The sequence below is a fragment of the Scyliorhinus torazame genome, chromosome 29, assembly GCF_047496885.1.
Source record: "Scyliorhinus torazame isolate Kashiwa2021f chromosome 29, sScyTor2.1, whole genome shotgun sequence".
NCBI classification, from domain to species: Eukaryota; Metazoa; Chordata; class Chondrichthyes; order Carcharhiniformes; family Scyliorhinidae; genus Scyliorhinus; species Scyliorhinus torazame.
The window spans coordinates 11,444,547-11,469,265 of record NC_092735.1 but is presented as its reverse complement, the minus strand read 5'-3'; the positions used below and the strand labels follow the sequence as shown (position 1 = coordinate 11,469,265).

Here is a 24,719-nt window from a genome sequence, read left to right as displayed (position 1 = left end):
GTGACGACCACAACCCGGGTCCCTGCCGCTGTGAGGCAGTAGTGCTGACCACCATGCCACGGTGCAGTGATCAATGCATTTCCCCAACGCCTCCCCCCATCTTCAATTCCTTCATTCTCTTCCCTATTTATCCTGAATACATCAAAACTGGGAATGTTAGATTTCCGTTTCTTTCAGGTCTCCATAGTGTAGCAATATCAAAGTTCCATGTAGTGACTTCTGCCTGTAGCTCAACAAGCTTTACTTCCGATTCTCGCTATATTTAAACACACACGCACTCCCAAATCCATCCGGGTCTGCTTTGCATCGGGCCCCCTGGCTGCACCAGTCTCTTCATTTGAAAACTGTAAAGTCTTTGTGGTGTCTCCCTGTGACGCCACTGGTGTCATGGTGCTGTCGATTTGTTCTAGACGGCACTCGTTGCCCTGCCAACAGTCAGGCCTGAGTGATACCCTAAGGCCCTGTGTTGTAGCCGATAGGAATCAGTGGCAAACCTCCGGGAATTGGGCCGGAAAAATGGGGCTGTCATGTCATTGAGATACGTTTTTTCCTTCATGGATGTGGGTGTTGCTGACAAGGCCAGCATTGGCTGGCCATCCCTAACTGCCCTTGGCTTCCTAGGCCGCATCGCCGTGAGTCTGGAGTCATACGTAGACAAGACCAGGTAAGGACGGTAGGTTTTCTTCCCTCATAGGGCATTAGTGAACCAAATGGGTTTTTACAACAATCATTGACGGTTCGCGGTCACATTACTGAGAAGAACATCAATTCTAGATTTGTACTAATCAAATTTAGATTCCACCAGCTGTTGTGGTGGGATTCAAACTCACAAATGCAGAGACTCAGCCTGCGTCTCTGGATTAGAGTCCCGTGACTTTACCACTACCCCACCATCTTCCCCCTATATCTTACTGAAAATTAACCCCCCCCCCCAACACCCATTAGTATGTATGGGTGTTGGGTTATAGGCACCCATTAATAAACTCCATTGAAGTCACTAGGTAAGATAAAGTTGCCACAGCCCCAGACGACCATAAGCTGCTTTCTCCTTTGAGGGGCAGAGCTGACTGGTGGTGATTTTTAAAAAAGTTTTTTTCCCCCAATTAAGGGGCAATTTAGCGTGGCCAATCCACCTACCTTACACATTTTTGGGTTGTGGGGGTGAGACCCACGCAGACACGGGGGGGGGGGGGGGGGGGGGAATGTGCAAGCTCAACACGGACAGTGACCCGGGGCCGGGATCGAACCCGGGTCCTCGGCGCCATGAGGCAGCAGTGCTAACCACTGCGCCCCCCCCCCCCGCCGCCCTTACTGGTGATGATTTAACCTGAGGATCACCACACCTCAGGCGAGGGACAAAGGTGAGGAGGCGGGACCTTTGAGAATATCCTGAGGTCAATACTAGGCAGCCAGTCACAGGGGCTGTTTAGCACAGGGCTAAATCGCTGGCTTTGAAAGCAGGCCAGCAGCACGGTTCGATTCCCGTACCAGCCTCCCCGAACAGGCGCCGGAATGTGGTGACTAGGGGCTTTTCACAGTAACTTCATTTGAAGCCTACTTGTGACAATAAGCGATTTTCATTTCAGTCAGCACTGATGTAACTCAACCCGCTTTTTCCCTTATACCCTACATTTCATGGGCGGGATTCTGTGGGAATCGGCGGGGCGGGCAACTCCGCCACGCAGGAGTGGAATCCTCCGCACCTTCAGGGGCTAGGCTGGCGCCGGAGTGGTTTGCGGCGCCAGGTCACGCACAGCAAGATTCCACAGTCACGGGCAAAGGACCAGGTTATTCTTGTGGTGGTCTTTGTGATTCTTGTTCTCTGAATGTTGCAATGATCACAAAGACCACAGAAGCAAAGTTCATTAACAAAGCTAACATTTATTTACACTACTTAATTAAGCTCGACCACTTACTCCTATAGGAAACAATAATCTAGTAATCTACACTCAACTAACACTAGTCTCTATGCTCTATCTATACTTGTACGGTCCTCTCTATCACTGCTCTCTCTAGCTCTCCTCCAGCTCTCTCCCAGAAGTCCAAGAGTCAGTGCTTTATATAGTTCTGCATCTAGCTCCATCTAGTTGTTAATTATGATATGACATTAACCCTTTGTGTTCTGAACATTCCCATAATGTCACAGTTCTGTTTTCGGACGTGATGAATGTCCAGAAAGCCACAGCTTTACCAGCTCTTCTTTGAACGCTGCCCTCTCATTGTTGGGCCCATTGAGGTTTACGAGACTGAGATTGACAGATCGATGTTGCTATCAAGGAATGTGGAGCAAGGATGGGGAATTAGAGTGGGGTACAGATCAAGCTCAAGCGGTTGAATGGCGTCATCATGTTCCTATAGTCATATGTTCCTTTAATTCCCGATGCTCTCCCATCAAAACCCAACTTTCTCACACCCAGACCTCTGGTAGCGCTCAGTCGCAACCTAGCTCTCAAGTCCCCAAACTCTCCCTTCAAAACTTAACCCTCTCCCACCCTAAATCACTCATCCCTCTAGGCCCCGAACTCTCTTTGAAGCCAGGATGAATATTAACCCCCATCCCCCCACCACAGGGTGTTATGAAACTCCCACTCGCCTCGGACACACCAGCTGTGTCGACTCTGCCGCTGAAGAGAAGGTGGTGAGGTTGGGTGGAATTCTATGCTGCCGGGATTTTCCACTTCCGTCAAACCCAATGCACCTTTGCAGCATTTTCCATCCCCGCCCTCTCCGCGACAGGGCCATAAAAGTCTGCCCGTGGTAATGTTACTGGTCTCGGAGCCCACAGGCCTGGGATAATATGGTTCACTCTTAACTACCCTCTAAACAGGGGTCGGTTAGCTCAGTTGGCTGGATGGCTGGTTCCTGAAGCGGAGCAATGCCAACGCCGTGGGTTCAATTCCCGCACTCGCCTGAGGTGTGGTGACCCTCAGATTAAACCACCACCAGTCAGCTCTCAAAAAATGTGGAGGGCAGATTGGGGCCCTCTGGGGCTATAATGACATTTACCCTCTAAAAGCTTCAAGGGCAATTAGGGATGAGCAACAGGCAGCACGGTGGCACAGTGGGTTAGCCCTGCTGCCTCATGCCGCCAAGGTCCCAGGTTCGATCGCGGCTCTGGGTCACTGTCCATGTGGAGTTTGCACATTCTCCCCGTGTTTGCGTGGGTTTCGCCCCCGCAACCCAAAGATGTGCAGGGTAGGTGGATTGGCCGCGCGAAATTGCCCCTTAATTGGCAAAAAATAATTGGGTACTCCGAATTTTTTAAAAAAGGGATAGGCAACAAATGCTGGCCTCGCCAACGACGCCCACATCTCTTGGAAAAATAAAGGTTGGAACTCCAAGCTGGGCGGGTGAAGTGCTGGGCCCCTCAGGTTCTGTACCTGCTGGCCCCACAGATGGCCTTGGATTCCCTCCAGAAACTGGTCCAGTTGTCCTTGCGACCTTGAGTGGCATCACACCCGAGGGAAGATCCCGGCTGCGCCGCCAGCAATGTCCAACGTGGCTCACCGAGCAGGAGGCCTGGTGGATATCCCAACCTGCCCCCATCCCCCTTCTTTCCTGAATCCAGTGGCATTTGGAGCTGAACTGTCGTCCTATTCCTGAACTGACCACGATCAGCAAGGACCAGGGAATTCTGTGGATCTGTGCGTTTCGCTCCCCGGATCGTTCACTCAGTTCGCCGGATCCCCCCATCCCGACCACGGCTCAAACAGATACAACACAGAATCTGAAATCGGTATAGATTTTTATTCCAATGCAATCACCTGGACTGAAATGGCTCAGAAACAATTTGTACAAATATATATTTATATACAAACATTCTAACAAAAAAATAGAAAAAAACTTGCAATTCTGTCGTGCCTTTCGTGACACTGGTACATCCCAAAGTGCTTCACAGCCAATTAAATACTTTCGAAGTGCGATCAATGTTGTAACTGAAGAGGATTTACTCACAGCAAGATCCCACTAACATGAACATGATCAGATGATTTTTTTGTTTTGTAAAGAGCGGCGCAAAACCGCTGGACACAAGATAAAGCGGAGTTTCCACAGTGAAACCACAGTGATGATTTTTAACAGCAACATCTCGCAATCACGTTATAGAAACCTATACAAACCTATAGAAATCTATACAATTCATAGTTCACGGGGACTGAGTAAAGGGGCTTTGATTGAGGTGTACGATGTTGTGGGGGGGGGGGTTTGATTGAGGTGTATGATGTTGTGAGGGGGGATTTGATTGAGGTGTATGATGTTGTGAGGGGGGGTTTGATTGAGGTGTACGATGTTGTGAGGGGGGGTTTGATTGAGGTGTACGGTGTTGTGAGGGGGCGTTTGATTGAGGTGTACGATGTTGTGAGGGGGGGTTTGATTGAGGTGTACGATGTTGTGAGGGGGGTTTGATTGAGGTGTATGATGTTGTGAGGGGGCGTTTGATTGAGGTGTACGATGTTGTGAGGGGGCGTTTGATTGAGGTGTACGATGTTGTGAGGGGGGTTTGATTGAGGTGTACGATGTTGTGAGGGGGGGTTTGATTGAGGTGTACGATGTTGTGAGGGGGGTTTGATTGAGGTGTACGATGTGGGGGGGGTTGATTGAGGTGTACAATGTTGTGAGGGGGGGTTTGATTGAGGTGTACGATGTTGGGGGGGGGTTGATTGAGGTGTACGATGTTGTGAGGGGGGGTTTGATTGAGGTGGACGATGTTGTGAGGGGGCGTTTGATTGAGGTGTACGATGTTGTGACGGGGGGTTTGATTGAGGTGTACGATGTTGTGAGGGGGGATTTGATTGAGGTGTACGATGTTGTGACGGGGGGTTTGATTGAGGTGTACGATGTTGTGAGGGGGCGTTTGATTGAGGTGTACGATGTTGTGAGGGGGGATTTGATTGAGGTGTACGATGTTGTGAGGGGGGGTTTGATTGAGGTGTACGATGTTGTGAGGGGGGGTTTGATTGAGGTGTACGATGTTGTGAGGGGGCGTTTGATTGAGGTGTACGATGTTGTGAGGGGGCGTTTGATTGAGGTGTACGATGTTGTGACGGGGGGTTTGATTGAGGTGTATGATGTGAGGGGGGGGTTTGATTGAGGTGGACGATGTTGTGAGGGGGCGTTTGATTGAGGTGTACGATGTTGTGACGGGGGGTTTGATTGAGGTGTACGATGTTGTGGGGGGGGGGGGGTTTGATTGAGGTGGACGATGTTGTGAGGGGGCGTTTGATTGAGGTGTACGATGTTGTGACGGGGGGTTTGATTGAGGTATACGATGTTGTGAGGGGGCGTTTGATTGAGGTGTACGATGTTGTGATGGGGGGTTTGATTGAGGTGTACGATGTTGTGATGGGGGGTTTGATTGAGGTGTACGATGTTGTGATGGGGGGTTTGATTGAGGTGTACGATGTTGTGAGGGGGGGTTTGATTGAGGTGTACGATGTTGTGATGGGGGGTTTGATTGAGGTGTACGATGTTGTGAGGGGCCTGGACAGAGTGGATGGGACGGACTCATTACCCTCAGCAATGGGAGGTCAGTTTCTGGGGACGAAGATTTATGGTGATTGGGAGAAGGATAAGAGGGGGAGATGAGGAAATATTATTTTCATCCAGAGGGTGGTAGGGGTCTGAAACTCAATGCCTGAAAGGGCAGTCGAGGCAGAAGCCCCCAACTCACTTCATAGGTGCCGGATATGCACCTGAAGTTTCGTAACCTCCACAGCTATGGGCCAAGCGTTGGGGAGTGGGATTCGGCTGAGGGGCGGTGGGGGTAATGGAGGGGCTGTTTATCAGGCAGCACACACAATGGACAGAGTGGCCTCTGGTGTCATAAATCTTTCTAAATATTCTCAATATCCGAAAAAGAGGAATGTGCGAGGATGTGGGGAGAGAGTGGGGTGAGGGGAGAGAAGTGACTCCTTAGGGGAGCTAGTATAGCCATGATGGGCCAAATGGCCCCCCTCCATGACAATTCCATGATTCAGTAAGGGGCCGGAACCTTAAAATCAGACCTGGGCCATCCAGGAGTGAAGCAAGGAAACTGTTCTTCACGCAAAAGGGAACTGTGGTTGCCGAATGTTTTTAGGTCAGAGTATTAAGAGGGACGTGGGGAAAAGGCAGTTAAACTTTGAGACACAAATGGGGAGCGAGTAGAAGGGTAGAGCAAGCTCGGTGGGCAGGGGCGGCGGGAGGGGGTGTTAAATGGCCTCCTCTGTCCCTATGATGGCTTCCCTGAGAGTTTCTATATTCAGTACCTGATTCACAGAGACCGGTGTCTCTCACGCACACAGTGGTTATAAAAAGAGTGAGTGGAAAGTCCCACAGGCGGGAGCAGATTCCTCTCACCCACTCAAACCCGGTTTCCCCTTTGACCCCGTCGCAAAGATGGAGGGGCTGATGGAAGGTGAGCAGTCGGAGAGCTGTCCCGGCCCCACAGCCCGAATGTGTGAGTCCCGCATGGACATTGCGCAGCTTTAGAGAAAATGCAGCCAATTAATTGGAGCTTCTCATCACCTCAGGGCTCCTCAAAGGACTTTGCAGCCAATCCAGGGCTTTGTGAAATGTCATCTTTGCAGCCAATTTGTGCACAGCAAGCTCCCACAAAAATTAAAGCAATACTGACCAGGTAATCTTTTTCTTTGTGTGTGTGTGATTTGATTGAGGGATAAATCAGGAAACTCTGGAGAATTCCCTCGCTGTTCTGTGAAATACGTCATCCGAGCAGACAGATGGGGGCTGAGTTTAACGTTCCAGACAAGAAAATGGCACCCCTGACAATGCTGCACCGGGGGAGTGTCAGATCGGATTCATTGATCAACTCTCTGGAGCAGGGCTTAAACCTACAACCTTCCCACTCAAAGAGTGCGATTTCCCCCACCCCCGCTGAGGTTTGGCTAAATAACTGGTTAAATTTGGTTAGTGCTGGGATCCAGAAATTGAGAAGATATCAGTTCAAATCCCTGGTCGCCTTGCCGTTGGGCCTTCTCACAACAGATACTGGTACCAACCAATAGCAAGCGAGACTGCTGCTAAACCAAGCAGGAGGGCGAATCGCAGGGCTGGGCTGGACGTTAGCGGATCACGTCGCTGCTTCAGCAGATGGTGATTGGCTCCTGTTGGCATTGCTTGTCCTGTGAAGGCAAAGGATGAAACTTATTGATTGACTGGGACAGGCCAATAGATTGTAACCGATCCACCTGTTGGTGTTTACACTGAGATTCTCACTGATACCTCCGTGAGATTCTCACTGATACCCCTCGTACATTCACACACTCTCAGATGGACAGCGACTGGGTTCCACCTGTTAGTGGCCCCCTCCTTCTGCTGGTGGGGGAGGTGCGTGAGACCCAGGCTAATTCTCTGGGGACAAGGGTTCAAATCTCACCGTAGCAGCTGTGGCAATTTAAATTCAACTAATTGATAAATACGGAATATGAAGCTCGTCACAAAAAAAAACCTCATCTGGTTCAGTGAGGACCCTTCTTATCGGGTGTGGCCTACATCTGACCCCAGGCCAGCAGAAATGCGTTTCATTCTTAGAACTGCCCTCTGGAAATGGCTGAGGTTGAAGGGCAATTATGGGGTGGCAACAATTACTGGCCACAGTCACACTCACGGAGGTGTGAGGTGATGCCTTTTGGGAGAACTAACAAGCAAAGGAATTATACAATGAACGGCAAGACGCTGGGAAGTACAGAGGACCAGTGGGAGCTCGGGGTGCATGTCCATAGATCCCTGAAGGTAGCAGGACAGGTAGATAAGGTGGTTGAGAATGGGATACCTGTCTCTCGAGGCACAGATTACAAGAGGAGGGAGGTTATGATGGGGCTGTATAAAACGCTCGTTAGGCCACCATTAGAGTACTGGGTGCAGTTCTGGTCGCCACACTATAGGAAGGATATGATTGCACCAGGATGTTTCCTGGGCTGGAGCGTTTCAGCTATGAAGAGAGGCTGGTTAGGCTGGGGTTGTTTTCCTTAGAGCAGCGAAGGCTGAGGGGGCAACCTGATTGAGGTGTATAAAACAATGAGGGGCATAGATAGGGTGGAGAGGAAGGATTATGTCCCCTTAGCGGAGGTGTCAGTGACCAGGGGGCATAGATTTAAGGTAAGGGGCAGGGGGTTTAGAGGGGATGTGAGGGAAAACCTTTTTACCCAGAGGGTGGTGGGAGTCTGGAACCCGCTGCCTGGAAGCGTGGTGGAGGCGGGAGATCTGACGATGTTTAAGAAACATTAAGATGAGCACTTGAGGGCAGCACGGTGGCGCAGTGGGTTAGCCCTCCTTCCTCACGGCGCCGAGGTCCCAGGTTCGATCCCGGCTCTGGGGTCACTGTCCATGTGGAGTTTGCACATTCTCTCTGAGTTTGCATGGGTTTCGCCCCCGCAACCCAAAAGATGTGCAGGGTAGGTGGATTGGCCACGCTAAATTGCCCCTTAATTGGAAAAAATGAATTGGGTACTCTAAATTTATTTTTAAAAAGATGAGCACTTGAAACGTCAGGGCATTCAAGGCTACGGACCAAGTGTTGAAAATGTGATTAAAATAGATAGAGGCGTGCCGGGCTCAGCCTGATACAGTTTAAGGTCGTTCATCGGGCCCACATGACAGTGGCCCGGATGAGCAGGTTCTTTGGGATAGAAGATAGGTGTGCAAAATGTGCGGGAGGACCAGCGAACCATGTCCACATGTTGTGGACATGCCCGAAGCTTCCGGGATTTTGGCAGGGGTTTGCGGATGTCATGTCCACGGTGTTAAAAACAAGGGTGGCGCTGAGTCCAGAGGTGGCGATTTTCAGGGTGTCGGAAGACCCGGGAATCCAGGAGGAGAAAGAGGCAGACGTTCTGGCCTTTGCCTCCCTGGTAGCCCGGAGACGGATACTATTAGCCTGGAGGGACTCAAAGCCCCCGAAGTCGGAGACCTGGCTATCGGACATGGCTAGCTTTCTCTGTTTGGAGAAAATCAAGTTCGCCCTGAAAGGGGCAATGTTAGGGTTCGCCCGGAGGTGGCAACCGTTCGTCGACTTCTTCGTGGAAAATTAATCGTCAGCAGAAAGGGGGGGGGGGGGGGTTGGGGTTTAGTTTAGTTTAGAGTAGGGGGTTAGAAAAGGTGGGATCTGTGAGGGAGGAAGACGGCTTTTGCACTCTGTTTGTATTTGTATGTACATTGTTTCTTCCGTTGTTATAAAACCAGAAATACCTCAATAAAATATTGATTAAAAAAAGAATAGATAGAGGCTTGATGGTCAGCACCGGCATGATGGGCCGAAGGGGCTATTTCTGTGCTGTAAATCTCTATGGCTATGACACGCAGTCACACGCTTCCTTACCCTGTGCAACGGTGCGTTTCCTGGTCTCTGTGCTGTTCTTGAGCGCGGCACCGTTCCTCTCCAATCCTGAGCTCAGCGCCTGGAGGTCGGTGAAAAGCTGCAGAAGAAACGAGAGGAGAAGGTTTTTCATCCTGAATGGCTTCTGGTGTGGCCGGGAGGAGGCTGTGGGAGCTGCAACTCGCAGGGCCCCAGTCCGTCAAGAGTGAAAACACGAATCTGGGGAGGCTCAGATCGGGGAATAAAGCCCAGTTCCTGAGGGAGCGCCCACACCCCTCTGGCTCCTCAACGCAGGGGTTGGAGGGACCCCAGAAAACCCTCCATCTGAATCCGACTGACTCCCTAGTCAGCTGCCATCGAGACGCTCACAGCCAAAGGTGGAGTGTTGGGATTGTGGCCCAGTCATCAGCCCATGACCCCCCCGCCCCCCACTGCTTTCGAACCAGGGAGGAGCCGCTACACACAGGAGTAGGCCATTCAGCCCATTGACTCCATGAGCGGGCGGGGGGGGGGGGGGGAATAGGAAAACAAGAATTTCCCCACAATCTCAGACAATAGTCACCCCCTGAATCAGCCTCCTGAGCAGTTACAGGGTTCCAGGCGTCACCTGTGACTGAAGGAAGCTACATGTGATTCAAGTTTACATCTTTATTTTGAGTATTATTAATTTTTGCACTGTTGTAAAAGTACTAGTGATGCAGAGCTGCACTGTCAGAGGGTCAGTACTGAGGGAGTGTTTCACTGTCTGAGGGGCAGTACTGAGGGAGTGCCGCATTGTCTGAGGGGCAGTACTGTGGGAGTGCTGCACTGTCAGAGGGTCAGTACTGAGGGAGTGCTGCATTGTCAGAGGGTCAGTACTGAGGGAGTGCCACATTGTCAGAGGGTCAGTGCTGAGGGAGTGCGATACTGTCAGAGGGTCAGTACTGAGGGAGTGCTGCACTGTCAGAGGGTCAGTACTGAGGGGGTGCGGCACTGCCAGAGGGTCAGTACTGAGGGAGTGCGGCACTGTCAGAGGGTGCGTACTAAGTCACAAGGGAAGAGTACAGATACAATAGTCTACATGGTTATGAGGCTTTCTCTTACCTCCACGTTTAGGTGAAAGGCCCGGTTTGCCTCATCCAGGACCCTTTCCTTTGTCTCTCTGTCGATTTCCAGTGTGTTCATTCGCGAGCGGTACAGCTGCTTGAACTTGGTGGCGTTGGTGACCCGGTCGAAGGTGAAGAATGCAAGCCCCTCGCCCGTGCTGGGCAGCTGCAATGCTTTCTGGGCCACCTTCTTCAGTACCTGCCCCCCAGACAGGTCTCCCATGTACCTGATGTAGGCGTGGGCCACGAGGAGCTCGGGTTCCCTGCACCCCACCTGCTGGATCTGGGACACGTATTTCCCTGTGGCCCTCGGACACTCGATGCGGCTCCTCCAGCCAGGCCCGTGGAAATATTCCAGATCCTGCTCCAGGGCCGCTTTGCGGTGCAGCTCTGAGGGGAAGTAGAGAGGGGCGAAGGCCGGATGATCCTTGTTCCTCTCGATCTCCTCTTCCAGTGCCGTGTAGATGAAGTACAGAGAGTCCAGTAACAGCTGGAGGAGGGAGGGAAGGAAAGAGGATTGTGAAGAGGGTGTGGCTCAGCTCACTCCTCGACTTTCTAACCCACAGACCACAATCAGTTAGAATAAACAACAACACCTCCTCCACAATAGTCCTCAATACTGGGGCCCCGCAAGGCTGTGTACTTAGCCCCCTACTCTACTCCCTGTACACACACGACTGCGTGGCAAAATTAGGTTCCAACTCCATCTATACGTTTGCTGATGATACGGCCATAGTGGGCCGGATCTCGAATAACGATGAGTCCGAATACAGGTGGGAGATAGAGAACCTAGTTGAGTGGTGTAGCGACAACAATCTCTCCCTCAATGCCAGCAAAACTAAAGAGCTGGTCATTGACTTCAGGAAGCAAAGTACTGTACACACCCCTGTCAGCATCAACAGGGCCGAGGTGGAGATGGTTAGCAGTTTCAAATTCCTAGGGGTGCACATCGCCAAAACTCTGTCCTGGTCCACCCACGTCGAGGCTACCACCAAGAAAGCACAACAGCGCCTATACTTCCTCAGGAAACTAAGGAAATTTGGCATGTCCAGATGAACTCTTACCAACTTTTACAGATGCACCATAGAAAGCATCCTATCGGGCTGCATCACAGCCTGGTATGGCAACTGCTCGGCCCAGGACCACAAGAAACTTCAGAGAGTCGTGAACACCGCCCAGTCCATCACACGAACCTGCCTCCCATCCATTGACTCCATCTACACATCCCGCTGCCTTGGGAAAGCGGGCAGCATAAACAAAGACCCCTCCCACCTGGACAGGGGGAGTGGGCCTAGGTAGGGTGCTCCTATAGAGTGGGCCGAATGGCCTCCTTCCTCATTGTAGGGATTCTATGAGAAGGGGTAGGAGGGAAGGGTGAGGGAGGGCTGGGGTCAGTGAGGAGAGGTCATGAGTAAAACAGTGAGGGAGACAACAGTGTATAGTTTAAAGAGCTAGTAGTATCTTTCCTTCACCTTGAACTGGTCCCGGGTGACTTGACCCTTCTGGAAGTTTCTCATGAACTCCGAGTTTTCGGCCAGTTCGTGCGACTCCTTGGTGGCCAGCTTCAGGGCTTCTGATAGGTCAGCCGGCATGCTGTGACAGAGGTCAAAGGACAGGGTTAGCTTGGCCCAATTCAGCTGGTCGGGTCCACCATTCAAACAGATCCTCCTCCCCCCACCACGGCACTCACCCCCATACCCGCCCACCCCATCCGACCACAGCCCCACCCCCTGCCACCCAAAACACAGAGGGAGCTGTTCCTGCTGCTTCCCTTCTCCTCCCCTAAGCAGCCACTCCCCCCGTGACTGAGTCCAGACGGTGTTTCAGCAAAGCTCTTCGACTGTGGAGACTGTCACACTGAGGTCCATCGGGGCTTCATTCCCAGACCCCCGTGTCCTTCTGTCTGACTCATGCGCGCTCACAGATGTGCACACATACGTGCACACACGCGCACACACACGCATCCCTACCTCAACACCAGGATGAGCTAATAGCTGCCTTCTACTCGGGGGATGGGGGAGGGGGGGGGGGGGGGGGTCGGTTTTGCTGGTAAAGCTGATGTCAAGTTTCACACCAGCAATCTGCAGCAACACTCTGCGGACAACCTCTGCCCCTTCATTCAGCATCATCAGAGCGACCTAACCCTGACCCTAACCTTGACCCTGGCTGTAACCCTAACCCTGACCTTGACCCTGGCTGTAACCCTAACCTTGACACTGGCTGTGGCCCTAACCCTGACCTTTACCCTAACCTTGACCCTAACCCGGGCTGTGTCCTGAACCCTGAACTTGACCCTGGCTGTGACCCTGACCCTGGCTTTCACACTGCCTGTGACCCTGACCTTAACCCTACTCCTGGTTGTGACCCTAACCCTGACCCTAAGCCTGGCCTTAACCCTAACCCTGACTGTGACCCTTCCTTAACCCTAACCCTGACTGTGATCCCTCCTTAACCCTAACCCTGACTGTGATCCTGACCTTAACCCTAACCCTGACTGTGACCCTAACACTGATTGTGACCCTGACCCTAAGACTAAATCTGACCCTAACCTGAAGATTAACCTTAAGACTGACCCTAAATTTGACCCTAACCTTGACGCTGGTCATGATCCTAACACTCCGATTACTCCTCCTAGTGGTGGATTTGGAGCCAGTTTTGTGGAGGTACCTGTCCCTTCCCCTTCCCTTTCCCCCACACATATTTCCCGTCCAGGATGTCTGATGGCCTCGGACCGCCATTGGGAACACTCAATGGGAACTAAGCTCCCGCAGAGGCCCCGATTCTCCCCAGGATGGAAACCAGGGGCGTGAATCCCGCCCCCGCCGGTTGCCGAATTCTCCGGCACCGGATATTCGGCGGGGGCAGTAATCGCGCCGCGCCGGTTGGCAGGCCCCCCCCCCGGCGATTCTCCGGCCCCCGATGGGACAAAGTCCCGCTACAGTCGACCCACGCCAGCCGGCGTGGATTGAACCACCTTTGGGACACAGCAGCGCGGGCGGGCTCCGGGGTCCTGGTGGGGGGGGGGGGGCACAGGGCGATCTGGCCCCGGGGGGTGCCCCCACGGTGGCCTGGCCCGCGATCGGGGCCCACCGATCCGCGGGCGGGCCTGTGCCGTGGGGGCGCTCTTTTCCTTCCGCCTTCGCCACGGTCTCCACCATGGCGGAGGCGGAAGAGACCCCCTCCACTGCGCATGTGCGGGGATGCCGTGAGCGGCCGCTGACGCTCCCGCGCATGCGCCGCCCGGCAAAGTCATTTCCACGCCAGCTGGCGGGGCGGAAATCAGTCCGGCGCGGGCCTAGCCCCTCAAGGTGAGGGCTCGGCCGCTCAAGATGCGGAGACGTCCGCACCTTTGGGGCGGCGCGATGCCGGACTAATTCGCGCCGTTTTTGGCGCCGGTCGGCGGACATCGCGCCGATATCGGAGAATCCCGCCCCAGTATCCTGGTCAGATGGTCACACCGAGCAGCTCAGGTGGTAACCCCTCTCTCCAACTTATTGTACCTTTCCAGGGAGGGAGGACTGATCAGGCTGAGCCACTTTAATGGACCAGCTAAAGGGTGCTTTATTGTTGCATCTATGGATGTGGTTGTGGCACAAAGTTCTGTCCGGGCAGGTCTAGAATTCAAATCCTATCCGGCACCATGACGTTCTTACCTGACACCTTGATTCTGCTTCTGACCTTTCAGCTGCTCCAGCTCTGCAAAGACCTGCATTGGAAATAAAACACAAAGCAATTTGAGACTGGGCCCAGAGTGGAGGCAGAAACGGGGCCAAGGCTGGGCGGGCCTCGAGGAGCTAGGCCGAGCCACCCTTAGCAACGAAGGCCGTGCAAACCTCAAAATGAAAACCAAACCGAACGGCCTCCGTACCAAGGTCAGAAACAAAGGCCTTTCTCTTACCTCCACGTTTAGGTGAAAGGCCCGGTTTGCCTCATCCAGGACCCTTTCCTTTGTCTCTCTGTCGATTTCCAGTGTGTTCATTCGCGAGCGGTACAGCTGCTTGAACTTGGTGGCGTTGGTGACCCGGTCGAAGGTGAAGAATGCGAGCCCCTCGCCTGTGCTGGGCAGCTGCAATGCTTTCTGGGCCACCTTCTTCAGTACCTGCCCCCCAGACAGGTCTCCCATGTACCTGATGTAGGCGTGGGCCACGAGGAGCTCGGGTTCCCTGCGCCCCACCTGCTGGATCTGGGACACGTATTTCCCTGTGGCCCTCGGACACTCGATGCGGCTCCTCCAGCCAGGCCCGTGGAAATATTCCAGATCCTGCTCCAGGGCCGCTTTGCGGTGCAGCTCTGAGGGGAAGTAGAGAGGGGCGAAGGCCGGATGATCCTTGTTCCTCTCGATCTCCTCTTCCAGCGCCGTGTAGATGAAGTACAGAGAGTCCAGTAACAGCTGGAGGAGGGAGGGAAGGAAAGAGGATTGTGAAGAGGGTGTGGCTCAGCTCACTGCCAGAAGGGCCAACATAGCGGAAGTATTGAGGGCAAGGGTGCTGTGGGCACCGAATGTAAACCATTGGCATGACCCACCTGATGTCAAAACAATACTGAGGGAAAGCAACTCTGTCAGAGGGTCAGTGCTGGTGGAGCCCTGCACTGTCAGAGGGTCAGTACTGAGGGAATGCCAGACTGTTAGTGGGTCAGTACTGAGGGTGTGCCGCATTGTAAGAGGGTCAGTACTGAGGGAGGGCTGTACTATCAGAGGGTCAGTACTGTGGGAGCGCTGCACTATCAGAGGGTCAGTACTGAGCGAGCACCGCACTGTTAAAGGGTCAGTACTGAGGGAGTGCTGCACTGTCAGAGGGTCAGTACTGAGGGAGAGCTGCACTGTCAGAGGGTCAGTACTGAGGGAGTGCTGCACTGTCAGAGGGTCAGTACTGAGGGAGTGCCGCACTGTCAGAGGGTCAGTACTGAGGAAGTGCCGCACTGTCAGAGGGTCAGTACTGAGGGAGTGCCGCACTGTCAGAGGGTCAGTACTGAGGGAGTGCCGCACTGTCAGAGGGTCAGTACTGAGGGAGTGCCGCACTGTCAGAGAGTCAGTACTGACGGAGTGCCGCACTGTCAGAGGGTCAGTACTGAGGGAGCGCTGCACTGTCAGAGGGTCAGTACTGAGGGAGTGCCGCACTGTCAGAGAGTCAGTACTGAGGGAGTGCCGCACTGTCAGAGGGTCAGTACTGAGGGAGCGCTGCACTGTCAGAGGGTCAGTACTGAGGGAGTGCTGCACTGTCAGAGGGTCAGTACTGAGGGAGGGCTGTACTATCAGAGGGTCAGTACTGTGGGAGCGCTGCACTATCAGAGGGTCAGTACTGAGCGAGCACCGCACTGTTAAAGGGTCAGTACTGAGGGAGTGCTGCACTGTCAGAGGGTCAGTACTGAGGGAGAGCTGCACTGTCAGAGGGTCAGTACTGAGGGAGTGCTGCACTGTCAGAGGGTCAGTACTGAGGGAGTGCCGCACTGTCAGAGGGTCAGTACTGAGGAAGTGCCGCACTGTCAGAGGGTCAGTACTGAGGGAGTGCCGCACTGTCAGAGGGTCAGTACTGAGGGAGTGCCGCACTGTCAGAGGGTCAGTACTGAGGGAGTGCCGCACTGTCAGAGAGTCAGTACTGAGGGAGTGCCGCACTGTCAGAGGGTCAGTACTGAGGGAGCGCTGCACTGTCAGAGGGTCAGTACTGAGGGAGTGCCGCACTGTCAGAGAGTCAGTACTGAGGGAGTGCCGCACTGTCAGAGGGTCAGTACTGAGGGAGCGCTGCACTGTCAGAGGGTCAGTACTGAGGGAGTGCTGCACTGTCAGAGGGTCAGTACTGAGGGAGGGCTGTACTATCAGAGGGTCAGTACTGTGGGAGCGCTGCACTATCAGAGGGTCAGTACTGAGCGAGCACCGCACTGTTAAAGGGTCAGTACTGAGGGAGTGCTGCACTGTCAGAGGGTCAGTACTGAGGGAGAGCTGCACTGTCAGAGGGTCAGTACTGAGGGAGCGCTGCACTGTCAGAGGGTCAGTACTGAGGGAGTGCCGCACTGTCAGAGGGTCAGTACTGAGGAAGTGCCGCACTGTCAGAGGGTCAGTACTGAGGGAGTGCCGCACTGTCAGAGGGTCAGTACTGAGGGAGTGCCGCACTGTCAGAGGGTCAGTACTGAGGGAGTGCCGCACTGTCAGAGAGTCAGTACTGAGGGAGTGCCGCACTGTCAGAGGGTCAGTACTGAGGGAGCGCTGCACTGTCAGAGGGTCAGTACTGAGGGAGTGCTGCACTGTCAGAGGGTCAGTACTGAGGGAGTGCTGCACTGTCAGAGGGTCAGTACTGAGGGAGCGCTGCACTGTCAGAGGGTCAGTACTGAGGGAGCGCTGCACTGTCAGAGGGTCAGTACTGAGGGAGCGCTGCACTGTCAGAGGGTCAGTACTGTGGGAGCGCTGCACTGTCAGAGGATCAGTACTGAGCGAGCACCGCACTGTTAAAGGGTCAGTACTGAGGGAGTGCTGCACTGTCAGAGGGTCAGTACTGAGGGAGTGCCGCACTGTCAGAGGGTCAGTACTGAGGAAGTGCCGCACTGTCAGAGGGTCAGTACTGAGGGAGTGCCGCACTGTCAGAGGGTCAGTGCTGAGGGAGTGCCGCACTGTCAGAGGGTCAGTACTGAGGGAGTGCCGCACTGTCAGAGGGTCAGTACTGAGGGAGTGCTGCACTGTCAGAGGGTCAGTACTGAGGGAGTGCTGCACTGTCAGAGGGTCAGTACTGAGGGAGTGCTGCACTGTCAGAGGGTCAGTACTGAGGGAACGCTGCACTGTCAGAGGGTCAGTACTGAGGGAGCGCTGCACTGTCAGAGGGTCAGTACTGAGGGAGCGCTGCACTGTCAGAGGGTCAGTACTGAGGGAGCGCTGCACTGTCAGAGGGTCTGCACTGAGGGAGTGCCGCACTGTCAGAGGGTCAGTACTGAGGGAGCGCTGCACTGTCAGAGGGTCAGTACTGAGGGAGCGCTGCACTGTCAGAGGGTCAGTACTGAGGGAGTGCTGCACTGTCAGAGGGTCAGTACTGAGGGAGTGCTGCACTGTCAGAGGGTCAGTACTGAGGGAGCGCTGCACTGTCAGAGGGTCAGTACTGAGGGAGCGCTGCACTGTCAGAGGGTCAGTACTGAGGGAGCGCTGCACTGTCAGAGGGTCAGTACTGTGGGAGCGCTGCACTGTCAGAGGATCAGTACTGAGCGAGCACCGCACTGTTAAAGGGTCAGTACTGAGGGAGTGCTGCACTGTCAGAGGGTCAGTACTGAGGGAGTGCCGCACTGTCAGAGGGTCAGTACTGAGGAAGTGCCGCACTGTCAGAGGGTCAGTACTGAGGGAGTGCCGCACTGTCAGAGGGTCAGTGCTGAGGGAGTGCCGCACTGTCAGAGGGTCAGTACTGAGGGAGTGCCGCACTGTCAGAGGGTCAGTACTGAGGGAGTGCTGCACTGTCAGAGGGTCAGTACTGAGGGAGTGCTGCACTGTCAGAGGGTCAGTACTGAGGGAGTGCTGCACTGTCAGAGGGTCAGTACTGAGGGAGCGCTGCACTGTCAGAGGGTCAGTACTGAGGGAGCGCTGCACTGTCAGAGGGTCAGTACTGAGGGAGCGCTGCACTGTCAGAGGGTCAGTACTGAGGGAGCGCTGCACTGTCAGAGGGTCTGCACTGAGGGAGTGCCGCACTGTCAGAGGGTCAGTACTGAGGGAGCGCTGCACTATCAGAGGGTCAGTACTGAGGGAGTGCCGCACTGTCAGAGGTACAGTACTGAGGGAGTGCTGCACTGTCAGAGGGTCAGTACTGAGGGAGTGCTGCACTGTCAGAGGGTCAGTACTGAGGGAGCGCTGCAATGTCAGAGGGTCAGTACTGAGGGAGTGCCGCACTGCCAGAGGGTCAGTACTGAGGGAGCGCCGCACTGTCAGAGGGTCAGTACTGAGGGAGTGCCGCACTGTCAGAGGGTCAGTACTGAGGGAGTGCCGCACTGTCAGAGAGTCAGTACTGAGGGAGTGCCGCACTGTCAGAGTGTCAGTACTGAGGGAGTGCCGCACTGTCACAGGGTCAGTATTGAGAGAGTGCCGCACTGTCAGAGGGTCAGTACTGAGGGAGCGCTGCACTGTCAGAGGGTCAGTACTGAGGGAGTGCCGCACTGTCAGAGGGTCAGTACTGAGGGAGTGCTGCACTGTCAGAGGGTCAGTACTGAGGGAGTGCTGCACTGTCAGAGGGTTAGAGGAAGCTCTGCGCTGTCGGTGGGCCATTATTGAGCTCGCACTGCTGTGTCAGGGAGGGTCAGAATTGAGTGAATGTTCCACTGTCAGAGGGTCAGTACTGGTGCTGCACTGTCGGAGGGCTGGGACTGAGGGAACATTGCGCTGTGTTCTACCAGTATCCTTGAGGAACCTTTCGAATGTTATGGATCCTTCCCTTCCCTATTTTGGTGCTGACGTTCCCACCGATGGACAGATGCCCTTATGCCCGAATCTGAAATAGCTGGCCTCAGCGGTGCCGTCATTTAAATGTTAAACCAAGGCTCCCTCTGGTGGACAGAATAGATCCCACAGCCACTATGCCTGGAAAAGGAGGAGGGTTCTCTCACTGTCGTGGGGTCAACAACTCGAAACAGATAAATTGGTCAGTACCAGCTGTTTGTGGGATCTTGCTGTGCACAGATTGACAACAGTGCCTGCAATTCAAAGGCATTTCATTGTTCGCAAAGGCTTCTGAGATGCAGGAGGTGATAAAAGGCGCTATAGAAATGCAAGTCTTTCTTTACTGTTCCTCTCGGTTACTGATTGAGGCAAAGACAATATTGAGCGAGGGGGCTCTTCTTACCCAAGTGTTATCCTAATGGATTCCTGCTGATTTAGATCTGTGGGGGGGTCCCGTGCTGCCCGATCAGGCCTTGGGACCTGTAGCCAGTGCTCGTGATGGGCAGCATGTGGCTGTGACCTCAGGGAGTGGTGGGCAGAGGGCAAGGAATGGATTGAGGAGGGGATTCCTGTACCCCCATACTTGGGGGCAGACACTTGTCATTTTCCGCTGAATGAATGTGACTTTCCGCCTCAAAAATATTCAGACTCTGCTTCCACTGCCTTTTCACGAAGTGCGTCCCAAAGGCACACGGCCCTATGAGAGATGCTAGAGCTGTTGGGGAGGGTTTAAACTAATGTGGCAGGGGGATGGGAACCAATGCAGGAAGTCAGAAGATAGTAAAACAGGGACAGAAACAAAAGGCAGTAAGGGGGAAAGTGTAAGGCAGAGAAGCCATAGTCAAAAATCAAAAAGGGCGACAGTACAAGGTACAGTGACTGAGGGGAGCTCAGTGTATAGGCCCAGTAATACGAAAAGGAATAAAACGGGAAGTAAAAACATAAATGGTAAGCGACGCGCAGGTTGTTACGTGAAGGTTCAACGACAAGGAAAATTAGGAGAAAAGTTAAGAGGAAATATAACTTAGGTACTGATCGAGGTGTTAAGATTCAAAACAGAGGTATAAAAGCCAACATAAGGGTACTTTACCTGAATGCTCGTAGCATTCGGAATAAGGTAAATGAGTTGATGGCGCAAATCATCGTGAATGACTGATTTAGTGGCCATTACTGAAACATGGTTAAAGGATGGTCACGACTGGGAGTTAAATATCCGAGGGTATCAAACTTTTCGGAAGGACAGAGTGGATGGTAAGGGAGGTGGTGTTGCTCTGTTATTTAAGGATGACATCCGGGCAATAGTAAGGGATGACATCGGTGCTATGGAGGATAAGGTTGAATCCATTTGGGTGGAAATCAGGAATAGTAAGGCGAAAAAGTCCTTACCACCCCCACTAATGGGGACGACTCAATTGATCTCCCTGTAGGGCTCGCAGAGTATGAGCTCCCCCGCTGAGGAGCGGAGACCCATAAATGGACTCTCTTTCGGGGCTCCGAGATTAGAGAAGCTCTATGGGGAGAGTTAAATTGAGGGCATTGTTGGGTTCTGCTTCTTCATGTAGCAGAAGCTGCTTCCTTGATGTGTACTCTGACAAAGCAAGGTCCAGACTTGGAGATAGGTTTATCACATTTATTGAACAGTTAACAATTCTCCTACTTGAGTTCGACTCTCCAGCTGATCTTGCTATTGTAACTCAATCTAACTAACCAGTCTGCTCTAATCCATGCGGTGGGTGTGATGCTTCCTGATCTGCCCCTGTCTCCCTGAGTGTCGCCTATGGAAAGAGAAAGAGCTTGTGTGCCCTGTCCTTTTATATGGGTAGCCCCCTTGTGGTAGTGTCACCTCTGGGTGTGTCTTGACTGCCCATTGGTCGTGTCCTATCTTACTGGCCTATTGGTTGAATGTCTGGGTGTCATGATGTCTCTGGTGCTCCCTCTAGTGTTTATTTAGTATTAGTGTATTTGCATTAACCCCTTGTGTATTTACAGTGATGCATATCACCACAGGGGTCACATCCATGAAGGACTTTGATAGAGTAAATGAGCAGCCAGGAAATGAGGAGGGGCGGTTGCCATGCTCCCAGATGACCAGAGGCTGCTTTCCCCTTTGAGGGGGGAGAGCTGACTGGTGGTGATTTAACCCGAGGATCACCGACACCTCGGGCGAGGGGCAAGGTTGGGAAGGCGGGGCCTTCATCAATAACCTCAGCCGGTACGGGAATTGCACCCACGCTGCTGGCCTCGCTCCGCATCGCGAACCAGCTGTCTAGCCCACTGAGCTAAATCGCACCCCCCCCCCACCCCACCCCACCCCCCACCTCCTCGCGAGACCCATGAGCGCACTTCAATCGATCTCCCTGTGGGACTGGTAGAAAGCGAGCTTCTCCGCTAGTGAGCAGAGGTCTTCCCGGACTGGGGCTCATAAATCCGCCCTTTTGAATCCGGACGGGGAACGGCACTTCCAGGGGTCCCAACTGGGACCTTTGAGCTGTCAGCTGCGTTCGAGCCTTTACTTTATGTGAAGTAATTAAATGTGTTTAACGTACCTTCTTGGGCTTCCTGACCGTTTATTTAATCTCAATGTAGTGAGTTGTTGGTGGCGATTGGGGAGGGAGAGGTGGAAGTTGATTCAATAATGTCCTTGGGTGTGGAAGGGGATGGGGAAATTTGCAGGGCAATGGAAAAAGAGGGGGGGAGTGGGGCAACTCCCTCAGAGGGCCAGTGCTCAGTCACGATGCTCTTTGCTGTAAAATATTCCGGTTCGACTATGGGAATTACGAATACAGGTCGAAAGAGGAGTGGGTGGACTTGATCGCCAGCTCCCTGCTGCTCAAAAGCTGACATTTCTTGGGATTGGAACCTTACCTTGAACTGGTCCCGGGTGACCTGACCCTTCTGGAAGTTTCTCATGAACTCCGAGTTCTCGGCCAGTTCGTGCGACTCCTTGGTGGCCAGCTTCAGGGCTTCTGATAGGTCAGCCGGCATGCTGGGTGAAAGGGGTCAAAGGACAGGGTTATGCTCCGGTTCAGTCAGGCCCCAGCCTCGGGTTGGGTCCCTGGCTCATGGACAGACAACACACACAACATGCCCCCCCCCCCAACACCACCCCTCCCATCCCCCAAACAGTGGAAGCTGTCATCAGACATTCATCCCGCAAAGGCATCAACAGCCCAGTTGTCCATGTGTGAATCTAACCAGCAAGTGCGGTCAGGATATTCAACCGTGGAGGGCGGCATGTGGCGCAGTGGTTAGCACTGGGACTGCGGCGCTGAGGCCCCGGGTTCGAAACCCGGCCTTGGGTCACTATCCGTGCGGAGTTTGCACATTCCCCCCGTGTCTGCGTGGGTTTCGCCCCCACAACCCAAAGATGTGCAGGGCAGGTGGATTGGCCGCGCTAAATTGCCCCTTAAATTGGAAAAAAAAAAAATTGGGTAGACTAAATTTATTTTTAAAAACGGATATTCAACCGTGGAGGCCATCACACCAAGACAGAGGTCACAGGGCACGGCCGGAGCACTGGGAAAAATACAATGCGACCGGCGTTTCCCGTTGAGTTTCACAGTTCCACCCCCGTGGCCATTTATATACGAGACCGGACACTGAACTTCAGCACATTATTCATCTGTAGTGTGCATCGCGGCTGAGTCCAATCACAGCCAAACCCTTCACCCGTCATCTGCCCCTCCCCCCCACCAAGACCTGAGGGGTGGAGACTTCCGGAGGGTCACTGTGACCTCATGGAGTCTCAGTGACTTCATGGATTGGTTACCTCATAGGGTGGCAGGGTCGTAATGTTGGCTGCAATATGGCATTGTGCTGGGTTGGGGTTAGTCAAGGGGTTCGCCCCCCCCCCCCCCCCGGAGGTGTAGGTGGGCGGCTGAGGGGGCAGGCGGGAGATGGGGGGGTGGAGTTGATACGAGATCATCACTCTGATCGGGTGACACCATTCACTCCGACAACAGCTTCGGAGTCGGAAACCTAATCCCCTGGATCTTCTGAACAAACGTCAGCACATCCCAGTCCAGGATATAACTCAGTGAAGGCAGCTGCCATGGTAACACCTTCCTCTGATCTGCACTCCCTATTAAGCAGCGGACTGCAGCTGCCGTCTGTAAATGTTTAATCCATTTGTGATCTTTGTGACCGGAACAATAAATTGCTTGAATAGTCCCAGGACATCAATCACTGAGGAGAGAATCTGGTTGGAGTCAGGTGTCGCTCCGGGTTCAGAGCCGGGACTCGCTCCGGGTTCAGAGCCGGGACTTGCTCCGGGTTCAGAGCCGGGACTCGCTCCGGGTTCAGAGCCGGGATTCGCTCCGGGTTCAGAGCCGGGATTCGCTCCGGGTTCAGAGCCAGGACCCGCTCTGGGTTCAGAGCCGGGACTCACTCTGGGTTCAGAGCCGGGACTCGCTCCGGGTTCAGAGCCGGGACTCGCTCCGGGTTCAGAGCCGGGACTCGCTCCGGGTTCTGAGCCGGGACTCGCTCCGGGATCAGAGCCGGGACCCGCTCCGGGTTCAGAGCCGGGACCCGCTCCGGGTTCAGAGCCGGGACCCGCTCCGGGTTCATAGCCGGGACTTGCTCCGGGTTCAGAGCCGGGACTCGCTCCGGGTTCAGAGCCGGGACTCGCTCCGGGTTCAGAGCCGGGACTCGTTCCGGGTCCTGAGCCGGGACCCGCTCCGGGTTCAGAGCCGGGACCCGCTCCGGGTTCAGAGCCGGGACTCGCTCCGGATTCAGAGCCGGGACCCGCTCCGGATTCAGAGCCGGGACTCGCTCCGGGTTCAGAGCCGGGACCCGCTCCGGGTTCAGAGCCGGGACCCGCTCCGGGTTCAGAGCCGGGACCCGCTCCGGGTTCAGAGCCGGGACTCGCTCCGGGTTCAGAGCCGGGACTCGCTCCGGGTTCAGAGCCGGGATTCGCTCCGGGTTCAGAGCCGGGACCCGCTCCGGGATCAGAGCCGGGACTCGCTCCGGGTTCAGAGCCGGGACCCGCTCCGGGTTCAGAGCCGGGAATCGCTCCGGGTTCAGAGCCGGGACCCGCTCCGGGTTCAGAGCCGGGACTCGCTCCGGGTTCAGAGCCGGGACTCGCTCCGGGTTCAGAGCCGGATCTACCTCCGGGTTCAGAGCCGGGACCCGCTCAGAGTTCAGAGCCGGGACCCGCTCCGGGTTCAGAGCCGGGACCCGCTCCGGGTTCAGAGCCGGGACTCGCTCCGGGTTCAGAGCCGGGACCCGCTCCGGGTTCAGAGCCGGGACTCGCTCCGGGTTCAGAGCCGGGACCCGCTCCGGGTTCAGAGCCGGGACTCGCTCCGGGATCAGAGCAGGGACCTGCTCCGGGTTCAGAGCCGGGACCCGCTCCGGGTTCAGAGCCGGGACCCGCTCCGGGTTCAGAGCCGGGACCCACTCCGGGTTCAGAGCCAGGACCCGCTCCGGGTTCAGAGCCGGGACCCGCTCCGGGTTCAGAGCCGGGACCCGCTCCGGGTTCAGAGCCGGAATTGCCGTGGTCTCAGTCTGGGTTTCAGCACCTTTCTTAAAAACTGTTTAAAAATTTTGAGTACCCATTTCTTTTGTTTCCCAATTTAAGGGGCAATTTAGCGTGGCCAATCCACCTACCCTGCACATCTTTGGGTTGTGGGGGCGAAACCCACGCAGACACGGGGAGAATGTGCAAACTCCACACGGACAGTGACTCAGAGCTGGGATTGAACCAGGGACCTCGGCGCCGTGAGGCAGCAGTGCTAACCACTGCGCCACCGCGCCGCCGGGTTTCAGCATCCTGTCTAACTGCTGTCTCCCTACCTGTCTGGGTCTGTCGAGCCTGCATTTCCTCTCGGGCTTCCCATTCCGTTTTCCATTTCGGTTTCTGATTCTCTGGCTGCTTCCTGGCCGCTCGCTCAATCCTCTGTTGGAAGCCGTGAATTCCAAACCC

General features: G+C 54.4%; 1 protein-coding gene across 1 annotated transcript; it reads right to left on the bottom strand.

Moving 5' to 3' along the window:
- Positions 1-3,728: 3,728 nt before the first annotated feature.
- Positions 3,729-24,719, bottom strand: hmox1a (heme oxygenase 1a). The gene is made up of 8 exons (XM_072492060.1): positions 24,590-24,719; positions 21,665-21,785; positions 14,297-14,788; positions 14,052-14,104; positions 11,871-11,991; positions 10,397-10,888; positions 9,317-9,413; positions 3,729-7,121 (listed from the first exon to the last, which is right to left on the bottom strand). Exons 1-8 carry the CDS (start codon positions 24,643-24,645, stop codon positions 6,976-6,978), a joined length of 1,578 nt encoding a protein of 525 aa, XP_072348161.1. The 5' UTR covers positions 24,646-24,719; the 3' UTR covers positions 3,729-6,975.